A 25,131-nucleotide genomic window follows, 5' to 3' on the forward strand; every position below is an offset into this window, starting at 1 on the left:
GATCTTTGGAAAGGTCTCTGTACTGTCCCCTCATATATTTATACATTGTGATTAGATCCCCCCTAAGCCTTCGTTTTTCCAGACTAAATAACCCCAAGTTTAATAACCTGTCTTGGTATTGCAGCCCCCCCATTCTTCTAATAATCTTGGTGGCTCTTCTCTGCACCCTCTCCAGTTCAGCTATGTCCTTCTTATATATCGGTGACCAGAATTGTACACAGTATTCTAAGTGCGGTCGCACTAGTGACTTGTACAGAGGTAGAACTATATTTTTTTCATGAACACTTATACCTCTTTTAATACATCCCATTATTTTATTAGCCCTGGCAGCAGCTGCCTGACACTGTCCACTAAAGTGAAGTTTACCATCCACCCATACACCCAAGTCTTTTTCTGTGCCTGTTTTACCCAGTGTTCTACAATTAAGTACATAATTATACATTTTATTTCCTCTACCCAAGTGCATGACCTTACATTTATCTACATTAAACTTCAATTGCCACTTCTCAGCCCAATCCTCCAATTTACATAAATCTCCCTGTAATATAAAATTATCCTCCTCTGTATTGATTACCCTGCAGAGTTTAGTACCATCTGCAAATATTGAAATTCTACTCCGCATGCCCCCAACAAGGTCATTAATAAATATGTTGAAAAGAAGCAGGTCCAATACTGACCCCTGTGGTACCCCACTATGAACTGAGACCCAGTCCGAGTACGTACCATTAATAACCACCCTTTGTTTCCTTAAATAGATATAAAACAAGCGCACTATGAGAAGCACCCGTGGAATCCTTTTAGCGTTTAAAAAATTAGAATTGCTCACCTTTGTTGGTTGTGCGCCCCCGCACAACTTCAGTGAAGGCTAATCAGTCTGGAGTTCCTCCGAACAGATCCTATGTCCAGGCTTCCAACATCCAGATTGTGGGTATCGTTGTCGGCTACTGATTTCCACCGGCACCATGGAAATCAGGTTCTTGTTCCTCTCTCCTCCAGCTAACCAGCTGGATTTTTTGATATGTCAGCAGGTCCTTTGCTGCTAATACCGATTCCCAACAGGGAGGGGGTAAATGGATAATTATTTCGGTCTAATATAGCGCAAAAAGGATATTTGCTGATATTAATTATTTGAACTTTATTGAATAGGCACTCCTATTATTACAACGCGTTTCAGCAGAGTTGCTTTCATCAGGTAAAATAGGAGTAGTAACTCCTATTTTACCTGATGAAAGCAACTCTGCTGAAACGCGTTGTAATAATAGGAGTGCCTATTCAATAAAGTTCAAATAATTAATATCAGCAAATATCCTTTTTGCGCTATATTAGACCGAAATAATTATCCATTCACCCTTTGTTTCCTATCACTGAGCCAGTTTTTAACCCAGTTACACATATTTTCCCCTATCCCCATTATTCTCATTTTATGTACCAACCTTTTGTGTGGCACTGTATCAAAAGCTTTTGAAAAGTCCATATACACAACATCCACTGCATTTCCCTGGTCCAGGCTTGAACTTACCTCTTGATAGAAGCTGATCAAATTAGTTTGACAGGATCGATCCCTCATAAACCCATGTTGATACTCTGTCATAAGGTTATTTTTCTTGAGATACTCCAGTATAGCATCTCTCAAGAAACCCTCAAGGATTTTACCAACCGTAAAGGTTAAACTTACCGGCCTATAATTTCCCGGCTCAGTTTTTGTCCCCTTTTTGAATATTGGCACCACATTTGCTATGCGCCAGTCCTGCGGTACCGACCCTGTTATTAAGGAATCTGTGAAGATTAAAAATAATGGTCTATCTATCACAGAACTCAATTCCTGTAGTACTCTGGGGTGTATGCCATCCGGGCCCGGAGATTTGTCAACCTTAGTGATTTCGAGGCGGCGGCGTACTTCCTGCTGGGTTAAGCAGGTAATATTCAAGGGTGAATTTATGGTATCACTGGTCATGTCATCTGCCATGACATTTTCTTGTATAAAAACCATAGAAAAAAAGTCATTCAGCAGGTTGGCTTTACCCTCATCCCTCTCCACCATTTCACCAAGACTATTTTTAAGGGGACCAACACTATCGCTTTTCAGTTTTTTACTGTTTATGTAGTTAAAGAATATTTTAGGAGTATTCTTACTTTCTCGCAATGAGTCTCTGTGTCTCAAATTTAGCTAACTTAATTTGCTTTTTACATATTTTATTTTCTATAATTATATAATGCCTCATCAGTACCTACCCTCTTTAATTCTTTTAAGGCTTTCTGTTTTTCTTTTATTGCTTCCCTTACAGCTCTATTTAGCCATAAGGGTTTCCTCCTATTTCTAGCATGTTTGTTCCCATAGGGTATATTTTCTGCACATGCCCTATTCAGGATGCTCATAAATGTCTCCCATTTCCTTTGTGTACTTTTATTACTTAGTGCAATAAACTGGGATGATGTACTAAGATCATCTCTCAACCGTTAAAAATTTTCTTTCCTAAAGTTTAGTGTCCTTGTAGCCCCTCTACTATACATCTTACTAAAGAATACATGAAAACTTATTATTTTGTGATCACTATTCCCCAAGTAACCCCCAACTTGTATATTTGATATGCGGTCTGGCCTATTGGTTAGTACAAGGTCTAGTAGTGCTCCCCCTCTTGTGGGGTCCTGTACCATTTGTGAAAGGTAATTATCTTTCATTGTTATCAAAAATCTATTTCCTTTGCTGGAACTGCAAGTTTCTGTTCCCCAATTTATATCAGGATAGTTAAAGTCCCCCATAATAATTACCTCTCCGAGACTCGCTGCTTTATCAATTTGCTTTATGAGGAGATTCTCTACTTCTTCCATAATATTCGGCGTCTTATAACATACCCCTATCTATTTTATTATTAATTCTCCCCCCCCCCACTTATCTCCATCCATAGGGACTCTACATTCTCAGTACCCTCACATGTTGTCACGCAGGATGGGTTTTAAGGATGATTTTACATATAGACACACACCTCCCCCTCGCTTATTTGTACGGTCATTCCTGAATAGGCTATAATCCTGTACATTAACAGTCCAGTCATAGCTCTCATCCAGCCATGTCTCTGATATCCCCACTATATCCTAATTTGTTTCCAACAATATTAATTCTAATTCCTCCACCTTATTTGTGAGGCTTCGGGCATTAGTGTACATGCACGTTACGTATGACTCTGTACCTCTATTCCTCCTTACTGTATTAACTGTCCTAACCCTTCCCCCCCGTACCACCCCCAATTTCATTACTTGTGCCCTGGTCACTATCTGCACTACATTCCCCTTCTATAAAGTGAATACCCTCGCCCCCCATTCCTAGTTTAAACACTCCTCCAACCTTCTAGCCATCTTCTGCCCCAGCACAGCTGCACCCTCCCCATTAAGATGCAGCCCATCCCTAGCATAGAATCTGTAGCCAACTGAAAAGTCAGCCCAATTCTCCAGGAACCCAAAACCCTCTTTCCTACACCAATTCCTGAGCCACCTGTTAACCTCCCTGATCTCCCTTTGCCTCTCTGGTGTGGCTCGTGGCACAGGTAGTATTTCCGAAAATACCACCTTGGAGGTCCTTGCTTTAAGCTTACAACCTAATTTCCTGAAATCATCTTTAAGGACCTTCCACCTACCTCTAACTTTGTCATTTGTGCCAATGTGTATAATGACCGCTGGGTTCTCCCCAGCCCCTCCCATAATCTGTCAACCTGATCAGCGATGTGCCGAACTCGAGCGCCAGGAAGACAACACACTGTTCGGCAATCCCGGTCTTTGTGACAGATTGCCCTATCTGTCCCCCTAATAATTGAGTTCCCCACTACCAGTACCTGTCTTGCCTGCCCTGCACTCCTATTCCCCAACTTACTGGAGCAGACACTCCTCTGGCGTTCAGAGGTCATGCCTTGCTGCAGCAATGCTACCCCTCATCTGCCAAGTTTGCAAACCTATTGGGCTGTGTCAGTTCAGGACTAGCCTTCCTAGCACTTTTCCCTTTACCACCCTTTCTGTCACCCAGCTACCTACCTCACTGTCCTGCCGCTCCCTACTACGATCCTCCCCCACATTTGACCCAGCAAGCTACTGCTCAGTGAGCAGCAAACTCCTTTCCATATTGCTAATGCATCTCAGAGTTGCCAGCTGCTCATTTAGATCCAGTATCTGGTCTTCCAAATGTGCAACTTGCACACATCTCAAACAACAGTATGCACCCTCGAACGGCTTTTCAAGGACTGAATACATGAGACAAGATGTACACTGGATCGCATTAGCAATAGTGAAGCACATTTTCTAATGGAGATAGTAGAATTGTTTGTATTTAGTTGCTAACACTTACTTTTGCTCACACTTTGTTCACTCACGCTCACAATGAAGAAGACGGGCCAAAATGCGGTGACTCTTCATTTATCCCAGAAGGCACTGGGAATATGCAAATTATCCTCGCAGGACTCCTCCCTGTATAACAACTGCCAACAACAGTCTTTCAGTTCTTTCATAATACTAAATAGGATAACTGAAGTGAGCACTAATCTATATTATGAGTGCAAGCCAAAAAAAAAAAATAGTACAAAAGGATAAGGCTGCACATCAAAGTAAGATAATAGTATAATTCTATAAGCATACCGAAAAACATTGAAGCATACAATGAAAAATGCCACTTGCTAACTTGAAAGTGTGAATAATGAAATGCATACCTGCCATGAATATTAGGAAAAAGGAGATATTTAGCAATCGCATTGATCAATGTAACTGAGCCCCAAAACCTCGTCAAGGTATATCTCTATATTGGGGTCCCTAGCTCTATGACCCTAACTGTGTGTCATCTTATTGCAATTAAAAACTGCTGTGTGTGGAGAGGGGTAACCAAGGACTTTCTTATATAGGAGATGGAAAAAACATGGCCGAAAGGGGCGGAGCTGTGTTCACATTCAGAAAAAAACTTCATAATACTAAATAGGATAACTGAAGTGAGCACTAATATATATTATGAGTGCAAGCCAAAACAAATACATAGTACATAAGGATAAGGCTGCACATCAAAGTTAGACAATAGTATAATGCTATAAGCATACCGAAAAACATTGAAGCATACAATAAAAAATGCCACTTGCTAACTTGAAAGTGTGAATAATGAAATGCATACCTGCCATGAATATTAGGAAAAAGGAGTTTCAGTTCTTTCAGGGATTTTTATCCATTCCTTCCTTGGAAAAGTCTTCCAGCTCTGTGAGATTCCTGGGTGATCTTGCATGCACTGCTCTTTTGAGGGCTAGCTGCATATTTTCAATGCTGTTCAGGTCAGGGGACTGTGACAAGGTCCATTTTTAAAACCTTTAGCTTGCGTCTTTTGAGGTAGTGTATTGTGGATTTTGACATGTGTTTAGGAATATTATCCATTTGTGGAGGCCATCCTCTTTTCAACTTCAGCTTTTTTACAGATGTAATGTTTGCATCAAGAATTTGTTGAAATTTCATTGAATCCAATTTTCCCTCAAGCTGTGAAATGTTCTCCCTGCCATTGGCTGCAACACAACCCAAAAGCCCGATTGATTCACTCCCATCCTTAATGGCTTTTAGAGATTATCTTCAACTTGGGCCTAACAGATGAATCTCCTTTTTAGATCAATAATTTAAAAACTAACATTTTATTTATATATATTAAAAATCTCAGTTAAGGTGATGCTTAGAGTGAAAAGTGACTAGTGCGAACACAGTGGGGCACAGCGAGAGAGCGAGACCAAATAGGTATAACAGTAAAAACGGGAAGACTCCTAAAGCCTTAAAGGGAACCAATCACCAGGATTTTCGTATATAAGCTAAAGCCAGTGCTATACTGGCACTATCAGGCTGATTCTATACATACCTGTAGTGGTCAGCTCCGATGTTTAGGTTTTGAAATCCAAAAAAGTAAAGTTTATAAAATTAGCTGCTTGTTGAGTGACAGCAGGTGAGGAGCAGATAATATAATCATACTTATCCCCTCCCTTTGTTAGAATTAGTATAAGTATTATATAAACTATTCGCTTTGTTGCAAGACCTGTGTGAGGTCATACCCATGTGACCTGGTATAAGCTGTTGGCTGAGGCTCCGCCCCTTCTGGTCCCATGGGTATGCCCTCACAGGTCCTGCAACAGACAAAGTGAGTCATTTGTATAATATTTATGCTTATAACAGCGGGAGGGGGTAACAATGAGTAGATTATCTGCTCCTTTCCTGCTGTTATTCAACAAGCAGCTAATCTTATAAACTTTACTTTTTTGGATTTCAAAACCTAAACATCCGAGCTGACCACTGCAGGTATGTAGATAAGCAGCCTGATAGTGCCAGTATAGCACTGGCTTTAGGTTATAAACGAAAATCCTGGTGATTGGTTCCCTTTAATTCCCATCGTGCCAGTGACCCTGCCATTTAACACCATCTCTGCCATCTGTTTGCACTATTACAGCAGCTGGCTTAGTAAGGGGGCACTCTCTGTTCGCCTCACTGTAGCTGTGGGGTTGTGGTCTGTTCCAATCACCTTGACTCTCTCCTGCACAATATTGGCCTGTTCCACTCTGCTACATTTGTTCCTTGCACTACTCTGTCACTTTTCCTTATCTGACTAAAACCGGGAAATGCCTTCCGCTATATTCCTCTTCACTGTGGGCTGGGTTCTATTTGGCTAACCCTTTCAGTCCTGCCACTATACCTCTTCCCTGAGCCTCCCTTCCCAGTTAAGGGCGGCACGGTGGCTCAGTGGTTAGCACTACAGCCTTGTAGCGCTGGGGTCCTGGGTTCGAATCCCACCAAGGACAACATCTGCAAGGAGTTTGTATGTTCTCCTTGTGTTTGCGTGGGTTTCCTCTGGGTACTCTGGTTTCCTCCCACACTCCAAAGACATACAAATAAGGAATTTAGATTGTGAGCCCCAATGGGGACAGCGTTCCTGATGTAGGTGAAACGCTGCGGAATATGTTAGCGTTATATAAAAATAAAGATTTATTTTATTTTTAGCTAAGGAGCCCAGGACTATTGACACCTAGTGGTAAGCTGACAGTACTGCGATATAACCACACAGTACTGGACATTTTGACATTTCCACATTACCAAACATTTCAATACACATATGACAATGATGTCTTCCGGAGGTCACAAGCCACTGCTCCCTCTATTACATGTCCAAAGCAGAAACATATTTTATTGTAGAGTATTAAGTGGAGAACAAAAGTAAGATACATTCATCACAATCTGTGTAAGTAACACTTAAGTATATGTGTGGTCCCAGACACAGACAATTACACTGTGGGTTTTGCCCATTCAAAGAAGCCACATTGCTTGTCTTTGCCAAAAGGGCACACGTAAAAATTTCTGCCATTGTTTGGGCCAAGCTTCAATACTGTCCTCATAATGCATCTCTTCACATGGTTGCAGAATGGAAAATGCAGATCAGCCCACTGAAAGAAAAGCAGAATCCTCTGTTAATTCAGACTAAAATTCAATGTGAACTTCTGTATCTGAAATCCAAGACTGACCGCACTCCCCCCTACCACAGATGCGCAGCTCAATATTCAACAGATCCTCGTGATGATTAACCCACTGTCATTCATTCAGTGGGGTTAATCCTCGGTGACTTTATCTAGTAGTATTACTTATTGCTGTGCCTATTTTTTTTTCAAAGCAGAAATTTTCCATTACTTGTAAATAGGGTTTCAGAAATCCAATTGATATGCGCTGGATGAGGAATTCAAAGAGTTCTGGATCAAATCAGACACGTAGAAGGGGCAATTAAAGAAACCGCATATTGGGAGATAGACTTGCTCCTAGCAAACAGGAAAAGGTCACTTTTCCTATTAATAGACTAATGATTGGATTAGCCGCTTTTTTCTCCGTCACAAATTTTATATATTTCACCCATTTATTGAATATCTCAAACATCTCAACTCTGCTGGACAGACCGCAAGTAGACCAGGAAAACACAGCAGAATGCTCACTGGATAGTCAGTGAGAGACTAAGGGCTGCTTCTCACTTGTGAGTTTCTCGAGTAGAGCAATGCAAGAAAATCTCGCATTGGACTCGGACACATGTTAGTGAATGATTCAGCTCGCATTTGCGATTTATTTATTTTTTTTCTCTCAGTCCAAATCGGACTGAGAAAAAAAAAAAAAAAAAAATCGCAGCATGCTGCTTTTTTGCGAGTTTCTACTGCGAGTCTCTCCAATGCAAGTCTATGGGAGCGTGTAAAAAATCGGATATCACGGGACGGCACTCACACCATCCTAGTGACATCCGATTTTCTAAATACATTTCTCGCATGTTTCCTAAAACACTGGAAACGAGTGATGTCTCACAATGTCTGTCAATCACTATTCTCTGTCAGTCGGTCTCTCCCTCTCGGTCTCTATTCTCTCTCTGTCAGTCGGTCACTATCTCTGTCCCTCACTCTCTGTCCATGTCTGTCTATCCCTCTCCCCCCCTCTCTCATACTCACCAGCGCAGCGCAGCACGGCGTTCACACTGCTCCGGCGGCTTCTCCTCTTTTGAAAAAGCCGGCCACTCATTATTCAATCTCGTATTCCCTGCTTTACCCGCCCACCGGCACCTACGATTGGTTGCAGTGAGACAGCTGTCACTCAGTGTGGGGGCATGTCTGACTGCAACCAATCACAGCAGCCGGTGAGCGTGTCTATGCTGTGCAGTAAAATAAATAAATAAATAAATAATTTAAAAAAACGGCGTGCGGTCCCCCCCAATTTTAATACCAGCCAGATAAAGCCATACAGCTGAAGGCTGGTATTCTCAGGATGGGGAGCTCCACGTTATGGGGAGCCCCCCGGCCTAACACTATCAGCCAGCAGCCGCCCAGAATGGCCGCTTCTATTAGATGCGACTGTTCTGGGACTGTACCCGGCTCTTCCCGATTTGCCCTGGTGCATTGGCAATCGCGGTAATAAGGAGTTAATGGCAGCCCATAGCTGCCACTAAATCCTAGATTAATCATTGCAGGCGTCTGAGACACCCCCAATGATTAACCTGTAAATTAAAGTTAATAAACACACACAGTGAAAAAATCCTTTATTTGAAATAATAAACAATAACAAAGACCCTCGTTCACCACTTTATTAAGTACGCAAAAAACCCATCCTTGTTCGACGTAATCCACGGAGGTCCCGCGTTGCTTCCAGCTCTGCTACATGAAGGTGACACGAGCTGCAGACGACACCGCCGCTCCTGTCAGCTCCACGCAGCAACTGAGGTAAGACGCGCGATCAGCTGATGTCAGTCAGGTAACTCGTGGCCACCGCTGGATCCTCCAACAGTGACAGCAAGTCGCCCGAGTGACAGCAATGAAGTCACAGGTGAGTTGCGGTCACGGGGGGGAGAATACAGCTGGCCGCGGGTAACCTGAGTGACAGCAGCGCTAATCGCTTTGCTCACTGCAGTCACTCAGGGGATTAGCGGTCACCGGTGAGTCCTTCACGGGTGACCGCTAATCAGGATGCGACACAGACAGAGCTGCGGTATGACAATGAAGTCGGGTGAAATTCACCCGAGTTCATTCTGATCGTGCGGCTCTGTCTGTGTCTGCTGTCATCTGCCATTCAGCTCTGCTACATGGCTGTCTGTGGCTGCTGTCAGCGGCCATGTAGCAGAGCTGAATGGCAGATGACAGCTGCTGAGAAAAAAAAGGATCACACACTGATCACACACGCATTGCACACGCACTGCATTCATGAGAAAAATCTCAGGATCGCAGTGCAGTTGCATTACACTCTGACCTAATGTGAACTAAAATCAGCCGAGTCTTTTTCAGCTAACTCGGACCGATTTTACTCGCATAGATGTGTTTCCAGCCTAATAGTGGATGTGCACGCCTAAAATGTCCACAGAGAATGGCATCCAAGTTCAGAGATTAATGTAAAGCCATGTGTATTCAGCAATGTTCACACGTCTTTGCAACAAAACAATTGTTCAAACAAAGCATAAGTGTCGGGTGCACTCTTGGTGTGACCAAGCAGTTCACCACACCTTCCCACCTACTTGTTTTCCCTCCATTTCTGCCCCTTTTCCTTGATTGGCAGCTCAGGCTTCACAGGAGCCAGAGGTCACAGATAGAAAACTTGTAGATGGGAATGTGCACTTAAATATTTGGTTATGTCAAGGGACAGTCATTTTGTGCAGAGATTCTCCTTAACCCCTTCGCGACTGGCCGATTTTGCGTTTTCCGGGGGGGGGGGGGGTTGCCATCCTTCCAAGAGACGTACCTTTTTTTTTTTTTTCAGCCAATATGGTCATGTGAGGGCTTGATTTTTGCAGGACGAGCTGTACTTTTAAATGAAGCCATGAGTTTTACCATATAGTGTACTTGAAAACGGCAAAAAAAAATTCCAAATGCAGAAAAATTGCAAAAATAAGTGTGATTGCACTATTGTTTTTGAGGTATTTTATTCACCGTGTTCACTATATGGTAGAACTAATGTGTCGGTGTGATGCCTCAGGTTGGTGCGAATTCATAGACACCAAACATGAATAGTATTACTTTTATCTAAGGGGTTAAAAAAAAAAAATCAGAAGTTTGTCCGAAAAAAGTGGCGTACGTTTTGCCATTTTCCGTGACCCGTAGTGTTTTCATTTTTTGGGATCTATGGCTCATTGACTGCTTATTCTTTGCTATCAAGCTGACGCTTTTAATGGCACTATTTTTGCGTAAATGCTACGTTTTGATCGTGTTATTGCACTTTGCTCAAAATTTGTGGTGACCAAAAAACATAATTTTGACGTTTTGAATTTTTTTGCCGCTACATCTTTTACCGATCACATTGATTTGATTTTTTTTTATTTTGATCAGACATTTTGCAGCGATACCAAATGTGTATATTTATTTTTTTAACCCTTTCATTTCCAATGGGGCAAATGGTGACTATAACAATCAGCAGTCTGATCGCCCATTCATTTCTCCCGATCAGAGCAGCACTGCTCAGACCGGGAGAAATTATCATCTCTTGTAACAGTCAGAACTTGGCTGTTTATTACAGGACCTTTAGGCATGTGAGCACAGGAGTCATCACATGACCATGACAACCACTGGTTCTACGTGATAACGTCACGTGAGTTCCGGTGGAGGCCTGTGAGTAAAGTTATAGCGCGATCACTATTATAATGGCACTGCCACATATTCACAGCGCCATTTAAGGGGTTACAAGGCACGGGCAGATAGCAATTCCGCTCATGCCTGGCAGGCACACATGTCAGCTGTACAAATCAGCTGAGATGTGCGCCGATCTGCAGCAGCCGGGAGATATTAACATTACAACCGCTATGACATAATTTTACTGCCAGCGGTCGTTAAGGGGTTAAAGGGGAACATATTGTCTCCAGAACTGCTATTTACCTGGAGATATAGAATTAATCTGCAGGATAATAGCATTAAAATTATGCCTGACTACTGGAGCAGCAAGTACAAGAAGAAATGTGAGGCCGGCGTCAAACTTACGATTGACTCGCACGAATGCAATGTGAGAAAATCTCACATTGCACTCGGACCATTGTTAATCAGTGAAGCAACTCCGATCTGCTGCTTTTTTTCTCGGCTCAAATTGGACTGAGGGAAAAAAAATCACAGCATGCTGCGATTTCTAGAGTTTCTCGTGCGAGACTCTCCAATGCAAGTGTATGGGTGTGAGAAAAAGACGGATGTCACAGGGACAGCACATGGACCATCCTAGTGACATCTGTTTTTCTAAATACAATTTTATCATGTAGTAGAGCACACTGTAAATGCTCACTGTATGCATCACTGTAATGACTAATAGCTGCTGAGGAAAAAAATGGATTGCATACTGACAGCAAACTGATGCAAAGTGAGAAAAAAATCATCCTACTCTCCGGCATGAGAATGGGACCGATTTTTCATACGCAAGTGTGACTCCAGCCTTACTTCTATTCGCTCTGTTGCTTTTTTTTTTAAAGGCTTTGGGGCAGTACAAGGAGAAGTTACCATCAACGCCTACTACAGAGTGAGCCTATAATGACTCCCCGGTATCTTGGTAGATAGCCTGGATGGCGAACACAATGCACAGAAGACTATCAAGTGATGAGTGATTACAGGTACGTTTAAGCTGGGGTCACACGTAGCGACGCAGCGATCACGACGACGACCTGACCTTATGCTGCTGCGTCATTACATGGTCGCTGGTGAGCTGTCAAACAGGCAGATCTCACCAGCGACCAGCCCCCAGCCAGCAGCGACACGTGGAAGCGTAACTAAGGTAAATATCGAGCAACCAAACAAAATGCTTCGCTGGTTACCGGATATTTACCTTGGTTACCAGCGCACACCGCGTAGCGCTGGCTCCCTGCACTCGTAGCCAGAGTACACACCGAGTTAATAAGCAAACCTCTTTGCTTATTTACCTGATGTGTACTCTGGCTACGTGTGCAGGGAGCCGGCACTGGCAGCCTGAGAGCGGCGGACGCTGGTAACGAAGGTAAATATCAGGTAACCAAGCAGCCTTTGCTTAGTTACCCGATATTTACCTTGGTTACCAGCGCACATTGCTTAGCGCTGGCTCCCTGCACTCGTAGCAAGAGTACACACCGGGTTAATAAGCAAACCGCTTTGCTTATTTACCTGATGTATACTCTGGCTACGTGTGCAGGGAGCCGGCACTGGCAGCCTGAGAGCGGCGGATGCTAGTAACGAAGGTAAATATCGGGTAACCAAGCAGCCTTTGCTTGGTTACCAGCGTCCGCAGAAGCCTGCTCCCTGCACATTCAGTTTGTCGCTCTCTCGCTGTCACACACAGCAATGTGCGCTTCACAGCGGGAGATCAACGTCCAAAAAATGGTCCAGCACATTCAGCAACAACCGGCGACCTCCCAGCAGGAGCCAGGTTGTTGCTGGATATCACACACGACAGCGACGTCGCTGAAAATGGTGACTTAGCAGCGACGTCGTCATCGTTGTGTGTGACATGACCACACGGCTACTGTATGTGTGCACGTTGCCTTTTTTGTGACCACAAACATGCAACGTTTTTGTGAGTTTTTTTGCCACAAAACGCACAAACGCACCTGCGATAAAAAAACCCCATTAAAAACGCATGCGTTTTTTGCAGCGTTTTTTCCTATGCATTGCATGGGTGAAAAACGCTGGCAAAACGCAGAAATAATTGACATGTTGCATCGTCGTGGTCACCACAAAACGTACCTAAAACAAAATTGCACTGTGCAGACAGCAAAAATGAAAACTCAGAGTTTCCTAAGGCAGCAAAGTCATGCAGTTTTTAAACCAAAAACACCGCGAAAAACGCATCGTGCGTACATAGCCTTCGTGTAATGTGCAGTGACTGTAACTGCGCCCTCCACCAACAGAGCTGAATGGAAGAGAGTGGCTACAGAGAGAATAAACCTTCATTTTCTCCCTGTAGCCGCTGCTCCAGTAAGCCAGCTACACAGGAATACTATTTACCTACGTAGCTGGACGTGTTAGGTACCCTTTAAAGCACCTCTCCATTTTTGTTTTTTATTTTACTGCTGGAGTGGTGCTGATAATCTCAGGTCCCTGCCCCCTGTCTTGCACTTGGTCTCCCATGTCTTCACCTATCTCCACTGCTCCGGTCAGCCTGTGGCAGTTTATAACCTGCCGTATCGCTTGAGTATTTCATGTAGCACACCCGAGGTCACTCTTCCACACAAGTCTATAAGAGCCTCATTCTCCCCCTCAGAGATGCACTGAGATTTTGTGATGTAACCTCTGACTTTGACCTCCAGCCAGTCAGAAGTTTTCGTTTTTGTCGGCATTGCGGGACTGGACCGGTGTTGATGAAGGTGAAAACACTGGAGGGTATGTATAAGAGTGGGGGCAGGGACCTCAGGATTAAAAGCATTACTACAGCAATAAAGAAAAAAAACTGGTTTGGTAATTTTAAAGTGTGTGTGTATACACTATGTTTTACAGGAGAAGTGGAGAAACTTTGTCGATGCTGCATATTCTAGATCTTGTAGTGATCCGCAGCATTTATAACCCGCAGGTTGCTTTCTTTGTCTTGTGGCATTTGTTGTAGTTTTTCGTGCCAAATTCTTCAAAATGACGCATTAATTTTGCAGGTTTCTCATAGACTTTGCTGGCATCACCATTTGCTTGCTGGATGAGGAATTCAAAGAGTTCTGGATCAAATCAGACACGTAGAAGGGGCAATTAAAGAAACCGCATATTGGGAGATAGACTTGCTCCTAGCAAACAGGAAAAGGTCACTTTTCCTATTAATAGACTAATGATTGGATTAGCCGCTTTTTTCTCCGTCACAAATTTTATATATTTCACCCATTTATTGAATATCTCAAACATCTCAACTCTGCTGGACAGACCGCAAGTAGACCAGGAAAACACAGCAGAATGCTCACTGGATAGTCAGTGAGAGACTAAGGGCTGCTTCTCACTTGTGAGTTTCTCGAGTAGAGCAATGCAAGAAAATCTCGCATTGGACTCGGACACATGTTAGTGAATGATTCAGCTCGCATTTGCGATTTATTTATTTTTTTTCTCTCAGTCCAAATCGGACTGAGAAAAAAAAAAAAAAAAAAAAAAAATCGCAGCATGCTGCTTTTTTGCGAGTTTCTACTGCGAGTCTCTCCAATGCAAGTCTATGGGAGCGTGTAAAAAATCGGATATCACGGGACGGCACTCACACCATCCTAGTGACATCCGATTTTCTAAATACATTTCTCGCATGTTTCCTAAAACACTGGAAACGAGTGATGTCTCACAATGTCTGTCAATCACTATTCTCTGTCAGTCGGTCTCTCCCTCTCGGTCTCTATTCTCTCTCTGTCAGTCGGTCACTATCTCTGTCCCTCACTCTCTGTCCATGTCTGTCTATCCCTCTCCCCCCCTCTCTCATACTCACCAGCGCAGCGCAGCACGGCGTTCACACTGCTCCGGCGGCTTCTCCTCTTTTGAAAAAGCCGGCCACTCATTATTCAATCTCGTATTCCCTGCTTTACCCGCCCACCGGCACCTACGATTGGTTGCAGTGAGACAGCTGTCACTCAGTGTGGGGGCATGTCTGACTGCAACCAATCACAGCAGCCGGTGAGCGTGTCTATGCTGTGCAGTAAAATAAATAAATAAATAAATAATTTAAAAAAACGGCGTGCGGTCCCCCCCAATTTTAATACCAGCCAGATAAAGCCATACAGCTGAAGGCTGGTATTCTCAGGATGGGGAGCTCCACGTTATGGGGAGCCCCCCGGCCTAACACTATCAGCCAGCAGCCGCCCAGAATGGCCGCTTCTATTAGATGCGACTGTTCTGGGACTGTACCCGGCTCTTCCCGATTTGCCCTGGTGCATTGGCAATCGCGGTAATAAGGAGTTAATGGCAGCCCATAGCTGCCACTAAATCCTAGATTAATCATTGCAGGCGTCTGAGACACCCCCAATGATTAACCTGTAAATTAAAGTTAATAAACACACACAGTGAAAAAATCCTTTATTTGAAATAATAAACAATAACAAAGACCCTCGTTCACCACTTTATTAAGTACGCAAAAAACCCATCCTTGTTCGACGTAATCCACGGAGGTCCCGCGTTGCTTCCAGCTCTGCTACATGAAGGTGACACGAGCTGCAGACGACACCGCCGCTCCTGTCAGCTCCACGCAGCAACTGAGGTAAGACGCGCGATCAGCTGATGTCAGTCAGGTAACTCGTGGCCACCGCTGGATCCTCCAACAGTGACAGCAAGTCGCCCGAGTGACAGCAATGAAGTCACAGGTGAGTTGCGGTCACGGGGGGGAGAATACAGCTGGCCGCGGGTAACCTGAGTGACAGCAGCGCTAATCGCTTTGCTCACTGCAGTCACTCAGGGGATTAGCGGTCACCGGTGAGTCCTTCACGGGTGACCGCTAATCAGGATGCGACACAGACAGAGCTGCGGTATGACAATGAAGTCGGGTGAAATTCACCCGAGTTCATTCTGATCGTGCGGCTCTGTCTGTGTCTGCTGTCATCTGCCATTCAGCTCTGCTACATGGCTGTCTGTGGCTGCTGTCAGCGGCCATGTAGCAGAGCTGAATGGCAGATGACAGCTGCTGAGAAAAAAAAGGATCACACACTGATCACACACGCATTGCACACGCACTGCATTCATGAGAAAAATCTCAGGATCGCAGTGCAGTTGCATTACACTCTGACCTAATGTGAACTAAAATCAGCCGAGTCTTTTTCAGCTAACTCGGACCGATTTTACTCGCATAGATGTGTTTCCAGCCTAATAGTGGATGTGCACGCCTAAAATGTCCACAGAGAATGGCATCCAAGTTCAGAGATTAATGTAAAGCCATGTGTATTCAGCAATGTTCACACGTCTTTGCAACAAAACAATTGTTCAAACAAAGCATAAGTGTCGGGTGCACTCTTGGTGTGACCAAGCAGTTCACCACACCTTCCCACCTACTTGTTTTCCCTCCATTTCTGCCCCTTTTCCTTGATTGGCAGCTCAGGCTTCACAGGAGCCAGAGGTCACAGATAGAAAACTTGTAGATGGGAATGTGCACTTAAATATTTGGTTATGTCAAGGGACAGTCATTTTGTGCAGAGATTCTCCTTAACCCCTTCGCGACTGGCCGATTTTGCGTTTTCCGGGGGGGGGGGGGGGGGTTGCCATCCTTCCAAGAGACGTACCTTTTTTTTTTTTTTTCAGCCAATATGGTCATGTGAGGGCTTGATTTTTGCAGGACGAGCTGTACTTTTAAATGAAGCCATGAGTTTTACCATATAGTGTACTTGAAAACGGCAAAAAAAAATTCCAAATGCAGAAAAATTGCAAAAATAAGTGTGATTGCACTATTGTTTTTGAGGTATTTTATTCACCGTGTTCACTATATGGTAGAACTAATGTGTCGGTGTGATGCCTCAGGTTGGTGCGAATTCATAGACACCAAACATGAATAGTATTACTTTTATCTAAGGGGTTAAAAAAAAAAATCAGAAGTTTGTCCGAAAAAAGTGGCGTACGTTTTGCCATTTTCCGTGACCCGTAGTGTTTTCATTTTTTGGGATCTATGGCTCATTGACTGCTTATTCTTTGCTATCAAGCTGACGCTTTTAATGGCACTATTTTTGCGTAAATGCTACGTTTTGATCGTGTTATTGCACTTTGCTCAAAATTTGTGGTGACCAAAAAACATAATTTTGACGTTTTGAATTTTTTTGCCGCTACATCTTTTACCGATCACATTGATTTTATTTTTTTTTATTTTGATCAGACATTTTGCAGCGATACCAAATGTGTATATTTATTTTTTTAACCCTTTCATTTCCAATGGGGCAAATGGTGACTATAACAATCAGCAGTCTGATCGCCCATTCATTTCTCCCGATCAGAGCAGCACTGCTCAGACCGGGAGAAATTATCATCTCTTGTAACAGTCAGAACTTGGCTGTTTATTACAGGACCTTTAGGCATGTGAGCACAGGAGTCATCACATGACCATGACAACCACTGGTTCTACGTGATAACGTCACGTGAGTTCCGGTGGAGGCCTGTGAGTAAAGTTATAGCGCGATCACTATTATAATGGCACTGCCACATATTCACAGCGCCATTTAAGGGGTTACAAGGCACGGGCAGATAGCAATTCCGCTCATGCCTGGCAGGCACACATGTCAGCTGTACAAATCAGCTGAGATGTGCGCCGATCTGCAGCAGCCGGGAGATATTAACATTACAACCGCTATGACATAATTTTACTGCCAGCGGTCGTTAAGGGGTTAAAGGGGAACATATTGTCTCCAGAACTGCTATTTACCTGGAGATATAGAATTAATCTGCAGGATAATAGCATTAAAATTATGCCTGACTACTGGAGCAGCAAGTACAAGAAGAAATGTGAGGCCGGCGTCAAACTTACGATTGACTCGCACGAATGCAATGTGAGAAAATCTCACATTGCACTCGGACCATTGTTAATCAGTGAAGCAACTCCGATCTGCTGCTTTTTTTCTCGGCTCAAATTGGACTGAGGGAAAAAAATCACAGCATGCTGCGATTTCTAGAGTTTCTCGTGCGAGACTCTCCAATGCAAGTGTATGGGTGTGAGAAAAAGACGGATGTCACAGGGACAGCACATGGACCATCCTAGTGACATCTGTTTTTCTAAATACAATTTTATCATGTAGTAGAGCACACTGTAAATGCTCACTGTATGCATCACTGTAATGACTAATAGCTGCTGAGGAAAAAAATGGATTGCATACTGACAGCAAACTGATGCAAAGTGAGAAAAAAATCATCCTACTCTCCGGCATGAGAATGGGACCGATTTTTCATACGCAAGTGTGACTCCAGCCTTACTTCTATTCGCTCTGTTGCTTTTTTTTTTAAAGGCTTTGGGGCAGTACAAGGAGAAGTTACCATCAACGCCTACTACAGAGTGAGCCTATAATGACTCCCCGGTATCTTGGTAGATAGCCTGGATGGCGAACACAATGCACAGAAGACTATCAAGTGATGAGTGATTACAGGTACGTTTAAGCTGGGGTCACACGTAGCGACGCAGCGATCACGACGACGACCTGACCTTATGCTGCTGCGTCATTACATGGTCGCTGGTGAGCTGTCAAACAGGCAGATCTCACCAGCGACCAGCCCCCAGCCAGCAGCGACACGTGGAAGCGTAACTAAGGTAAATATCGAGCAACCAAACAAAATGCTTCGCTGGTTACCGGATATTTACCTTGGTTACCAGCGCACACCGCGTAGCGCTGGCTCCCTGCACTCGTAGCCAGAGTACACACCGAGTTAATAAGCAAACCTCTTTGCTTATTTACCTGATGTGTACTCTGGCTACGTGTGCAGGGAGCCGGCACTGGCAGCCTGAGAGCGGCGGACGCTGGTAACGAAGGTAAATATCAGGTAACCAAGCAGCCTTTGCTTAGTTACCCGATATTTACCTTGGTTACCAGCGCACATTGCTTAGCGCTGGCTCCCTGCACTCGTAGCAAGAGTACACACCGGGTTAATAAGCAAACCGCTTTGCTTATTTACCTGATGTATACTCTGGCTACGTGTGCAGGGAGCCGGCACTGGCAGCCTGAGAGCGGCGGATGCTAGTAACGAAGGTAAATATCGGGTAACCAAGCAGCCTTTGCTTGGTTACCAGCGTCCGCAGAAGCCTGCTCCCTGCACATTCAGTTTGTCGCTCTCTCGCTGTCACACACAGCAATGTGCGCTTCACAGCGGGAGATCAACGTCCAAAAAATGGTCCAGCACATTCAGCAACAACCGGCGACCTCCCAGCAGGAGCCAGGTTGTTGCTGGATATCACACACGACAGCAACGTCGCTGAAAATGGTGACTTAGCAGCGACGTCGTCATCGTTGTGTGTGACATGACCACACGGCTACTGTATGTGTGCACGTTGCCTTTTTTGTGACCACAAACATGCAACGTTTTTGTGAGTTTTTTTGCCACAAAACGCACAAACGCACCTGCGATAAAAAAACCCCATTAAAAACGCATGCGTTTTTTGCAGCGTTTTTTCCTATGCATTGCATGGGTGAAAAACGCTGGCAAAACGCAGAAATAATTGACATGTTGCATCGTCGTGGTCACCACAAAACGTACCTAAAACAAAATTGTACTGTGCAGACAGCAAAAATGAAAACTCAGAGTTTGCTAAGGCAGCAAAGTCATGCAGTTTTTAAACCAAAAACACCGCGAAAAACGCATCGTGCGTACATAGCCTTCGTGTAATGTGCAGTGACTGTAACTGCGCCCTCCACCAACAGAGCTGAATGGAAGAGAGTGGCTACAGAGAGAATAAACCTTCATTTTCTCCCTGTAGCCGCTGCTCCAGTAAGCCAGCTACACAGGAATACTATTTACCTACGTAGCTGGACGTGTTAGGTACCCTTTAAAGCACCTCACCAGTTTTGTTTTTTATTTTACTGCTGGAGTGGTGCTGATAATCTCAGGTCCCTGCCCCCTGTCTTGCACTTGGTCTCCCATGTCTTCACCTACCTCCACTGCTCCGGTCAGCCTGTGGCAGTTTATAACCTGCCGTATCGCTTGAGTATTTCATGTAGCACACCCGAGGTCACTCTTCCACACAAGTCTATAAGAGCCTCATTCTCACCCTCAGAGATGCACTGAGATTTTGTAATGTAACCTCTGACTTTGACCTCCAGCCAGTCAGAAGTTTTCGTTTTTGTCGGCATTGCGGGACTGGACCGGTGTTGATGAAGGTGAAAACACTGGAGGGTATGTATAAGAGTGGGGGCAGGGACCTCAGGATTAAAAGCATTACTACAGCAATAAAGAAAAAAAACTGGTTTGGTAATTTTAAAGTGTGTGTGTATACACTATGTTTTACAGGAGAAGTGGAGAAACTTTGTCGATGCTGCATATTCTAGATCTTGTAGTGATCCGCAGCATTTATAACCCGCAGGTTGCTTTCTTTGTCTTGTGGCATTTGTTGTAGTTTTTCGTGCCAAATTCTTCAAAATGACGCATTAATTTTGCAGGTTTCTCATAGACTTTGCTGGCATCACCATTTGCTTGCTGTTTTGTGACTAAACTCCACCAGAAGACACAATAAAAATGCACTGTGCACATATAAAAATAAAAAAAAAAAAGCACAAAAAGGAAAAGACGACAAAAAAAATCAAAACATCAAAAACCAGCCCAAACAAATGCATAAATGAATTGGACCCAATACATGAGTTAAATCTGAAGACACCGAGTCACTCACTTCAAAATAGTCACATTGTTTCTCTTTCGGTAGAGAACAACTATAAAACTGTCGTCCTTTGTTCTCTCCATCTTTTTTCACGACATGACGAACAGCGGCTCGGTTATGCTTACTGCAGTGGGGGCCGATTGCATTCAGTGGACTTGTGCCCCCCGTCATGTGAACACGGGGCGAACTGCAAGAAAGTCAAAGTAGTATAATCAAGAAATCTGGTATATACCAAAGAATATATGAAGGGAACAGTCACAATTAGCAGATAAATTAAAGGGAAACTTCCACTTTATCCAGCAATTTATCACTTTCAGGGATACCGTATTTTTCGGACTATAAGATGGACCAGACCATAAGACGCACCCCCCTGGTTTTAGAGAAGGAAAATAAAATTTTATGCAAAAAATATGGTCATGACACGTTGTTATGGGGCGAGTATCTGCTGCTGACACTATTATGGGGGTAATGTCCCCAAATTCTCTACTAAGGTACCCCATCCTGGTAATGATCCTCCTGCCTTGTGTATATATATATATATGTCCCTCATCCTGGTATAGTCCCATCTTATACTGCCATCCTGGTATGTGCTCTCATCCTGCTATATACGCCATCATCCTGCTCCTATACCCCCATCATCCTGCTCATATACTCCCTTCATCCTGCTCATATACCCCCATCATCCTGCTCATATATCCCCATCAACCTGCTATGTCCTGCATCCTGTGGCACAGAAAAAAAAATAAACGTTTACACTCACCTTTCCTCGCTCCACGCAGCGTCGCTCCTCCTCCTGTCTGCCGGCAGCGCTGTGTGGAGCCAGCCACGATCCCTGCAGCATCGCGATGTCCTCCTGTCTGCCGGCGCGGCTGTGTGGACATATGTGCACAGCGATGACGTCATCGCTGTTAGCACCGCTAATTTCCATACAGCCGCAGCCGGCAGACAGGAGGACATTGCGATGCTGCAGGGGAATGGTGAGTACATTGATTCACTGCACCCCGCGCTGATGATGATGCGCGGGGGGGGGCAGTGAATACAGTCGAGCATGATCACTCCATGCTGTAGTTGCCAGGGGTGATCACAGGGGTCGGCTGTTTACTATGCGCGTGTCCCTGCCCACCTGTAGCGCCGTCTTCAGCGCTGAGAGATGATGGGCGGGAGGATGGGCGTGCATATGGAATGAGCGGGCCCACGTGGTCACGGCAGGCACTGCTACAGCCTGCTCGTGCCCCCGATGACCCTCATTCCCCGCAGCCACATTCAGACCATAAGACGCACCCTCCACTTTCCCCCAACATTTGGGGGGAAAAAAAGTGCGTCTTATAGTCTGAAAAATACGGTACTTGCTGTAGTTTTGATAACCGCACTATCAGCAGTAGTTTACCACTGGAGGACTAGTAATCTGCTGCCAGGTAGGAAAACATATTCATGATTAATGTAGAACCTCGCCATGACTGAGTGGCAGCTTTCTGCTTATGCACAGTGTCAAGCAGTGATGTATGCAGGGTTATAAAGAGCTCAGCTTTCAGAGAACTGAGATCTGCAGGAGATAAAACAGTGATTTTATAAAAATTACGACCAGTAAGTGACATCGCAAGAATCAGGGTCTGTGCCCATATACATCATCCTACTCACAGATGGGGAGCCAAAACCTGGTGCCATTCCCTTTAATAGATGCGGGCTTTCTCTAATAATTATATATATATATATATATATATATATATAGATATATATATATATATAGTTAGGTCCAGAAATATTTGGACAGTGACACAATTTTCGCGAGTTGGGCTCTGCATGCCACCACATTGGATTTGAAATGAAACCTCTACAACAGAATTCAAGTGCAGATTGTAACGTTTAATTTGAAGGTTTGAACAAAAATATCTGATAGAAATTGTAGGAATTGTACACATTTCTTTACAAACACTCCACATTTTAGGAGGTCAAAAGTAATTGGACAAATAAACCAAACCCAAACAAAATATTTTTATTTTCAATATTTTGTTGCGAATCCTTTGGAGGCAATCACTGCCTTAAGTCTGGAACCCATGGACATCACCAAACGCTGGGTTTCCTCCTTCTTAATGCTTTCCCAGGCCTTTACAGCCGCAGCCTTCAGGTCTTGCTTGTTTGTGGGTCTTTCCGTCTTAAGTCTGGATTTGAGCAAGTGAAATGCATGCTCAATTGGGTTAAGATCTGGTGATTGACTTGGCCATTGCAGAATGTTCCACTTTTTTGCACTCATGAACTCCTGGGTAGCTTTGGCTGTATGCTTGGGGTCATTGTCCATCTGTACTATGAAGCGCCGTCCGATCAACTTTGCGGCATTTGGCTGAATCTGGGCTGAAAGTATATCCCGGTACACTTCAGAATTCATCCGGCTACTCTTGTCTGCTGTTATGTCATCAATAAACACAAGTGACCCAGTGCCATTGAAAGCCATGCATGCCCATGCCATCACGTTGCCTCCATCATGTTTTACAGAGGATGTGGTGTGCCTTGGATCATGTGCCATTCCCTTTCTTCTCCAAACTTTTTTCTTCCCATCATTCTGGTACAGGTTGATCTTTGTCTCATCTGTCCATAGAATACTTTTCCAGAACTGAGCTGGCTTCATGAGGTGTTTTTCAGCAAATTTAACTCTGGCCTGTCTATTTTTGGAATTGATGAATGGTTTGCATCTAGATGTGAACCCTTTGTATTTACTTTCATGGAGTCTTCTCTTTACTGTTGACTTAGAGACAGATACACCTACTTCACTGAGAGTGTTCTGGACTTCAGTTGATGTTGTGAACGGGTTCTTCTTCACCAAAGAAAGTATGCGGCGATCATCCACCACTGTTGTCATCCATGGACGCCCAGGCCTTTTTGAGTTCCCAAGCTCACCAGTCAATTCTTTTTTTCTCAGAATGTACCCGACTGTTGATTTTGCTACTCCAAGCATGTCTGCTATCTCTCTGATGGATTTTTTTCTTTTTTTTCAGCCTCAGGATGTTCTGCTTCACCTCAATTGAGAGTTCCTTAGACCGCATGTTGTCTGGTCACAGCAACAGCTTCCAAATGCAAAACCACACACCTGTAATCAACCCCAGACCTTTTAACTACTTCATTGATTACAGGTTAACGAGGGAGACGCCTTCAGAGTTAATTGCAGCCTTTAGAGTCCCTTGTCCAATTACTTTTGGTCCCTTTAAATAGAGGAGGCTATGCATTACAGAGCTATGATTCCTAAACCCTTTCTCCGATTTGGATGTGAAAACTCTCATATTGCAGCTGGGAGTGTGCACTTTCAGCCCATATTATATATATAATTGTATTTCTGAACATGTTTTTGTAAACAGCTAAAATAACAAAACTTGTGTCACTGTCCAAATATTTCTGGACCTAACTGTATATATATATATATATATATATATATATATATATATATATATATATATATATATATATATATATATATAAATAATATATATATATATATTTTATTAACCATATACTATCATGGCCAAATTGCTATTTTGCACTTATTTTTTTTTTATTCTTCCCTGTTATTTTCTGTGTGATAACACTATTCATTTTACTTAATGCATTTAATATACTGGACAATAAGAAACATTCCAAGCCCAGGACAGTGAATGCAATTGTTTTCTTCAGGTTCGTTTTGCAGCAATTAATATATAGTAAAAATTACCGTTTTTTCGGTTTACAAGACACACCCCAAATTTAGAGGGGAAAAAAATATTGTTTAATGTTAAAATGAGGGTCTGTCGTATAATCCTAATTTGTCTTCATCCTAATGCTTGTCAGGGAGAGCAGTGGTGGTGGAGAGGCTCAGGAAGGTTATAGGAGGCAGGGTCAGTGATGCTGTGGGCTCAGAGCAGGGGGTTTTGCATCTCACGAGGGTCAGTAAATGGATGGTCGACAATACTGCAGCCTCGGGGGTGTCGTGGCGGCGGGCGCCATTGATCTGCCGATGTGCTGTGGGGGTGTCACTGCAGTGGAGCAACTCAGGAGGGTCACAGGACGAGGTGTCGCTGTGGCGGACAGGCGCCTGATTTAACTGCAGACTCCATTGAATCGCCCGCGGTTGACACTATGGACTTCAAGAAAATGGCCGCAGAGGCGGCGCTTGTTGCAGAAAGGCCTTCACGGCCATTTTCTTGAAGTCCATCGCATCAATCTGTGCACGCGCTGCCGCAGCAGCCATTTTCTTTAAGTTCATCACGTCAACTGCGGGTGATTCAATAGAGCCCACAGTCAGATCAGGCGCCCACCACTGCGACACTGCAGTGACACTTTTAGTATCACTGACCCTGCCTCCTTTGACCCCGCTCCACCACCACCACCCCGGTAAGCCAAATCCGTATTGTAAAAAGCACCCCCATTTTACCTCCAGTTCTGGGGGGA

The 25,131-nt window shown here is 44.0% G+C and overlaps 1 protein-coding gene across 3 annotated transcripts in view; it reads right to left on the reverse strand.

Moving 5' to 3' along the window:
* Positions 1 to 7,004: 7,004 nt before the first annotated feature.
* The window catches only part of NEIL3 (nei like DNA glycosylase 3), an 80,451-nt gene continuing 62,324 nt past the window's right edge, over positions 7,005 to 25,131 (reverse strand). For all 3 annotated transcript variants that reach the window (XM_075347181.1, XM_075347182.1, XM_075347183.1), the window contains 2 exons: positions 20,731 to 20,905; positions 7,005 to 7,430 (listed from right to left, as the gene is read on the reverse strand). In XM_075347181.1, coding sequence (XP_075203296.1) covers positions 7,272 to 7,430; positions 20,731 to 20,905 — 334 coding nt within the window. In that variant the 3' untranslated portion in view covers positions 7,005 to 7,271. The remainder of the gene's footprint in view (positions 7,431 to 20,730; positions 20,906 to 25,131) is intronic.

Source organism: Anomaloglossus baeobatrachus, chromosome 1 (genome assembly GCF_048569485.1).
Source record: "Anomaloglossus baeobatrachus isolate aAnoBae1 chromosome 1, aAnoBae1.hap1, whole genome shotgun sequence".
Lineage (NCBI taxonomy): Eukaryota > Metazoa > Chordata > Amphibia > Anura > Aromobatidae > Anomaloglossus > Anomaloglossus baeobatrachus.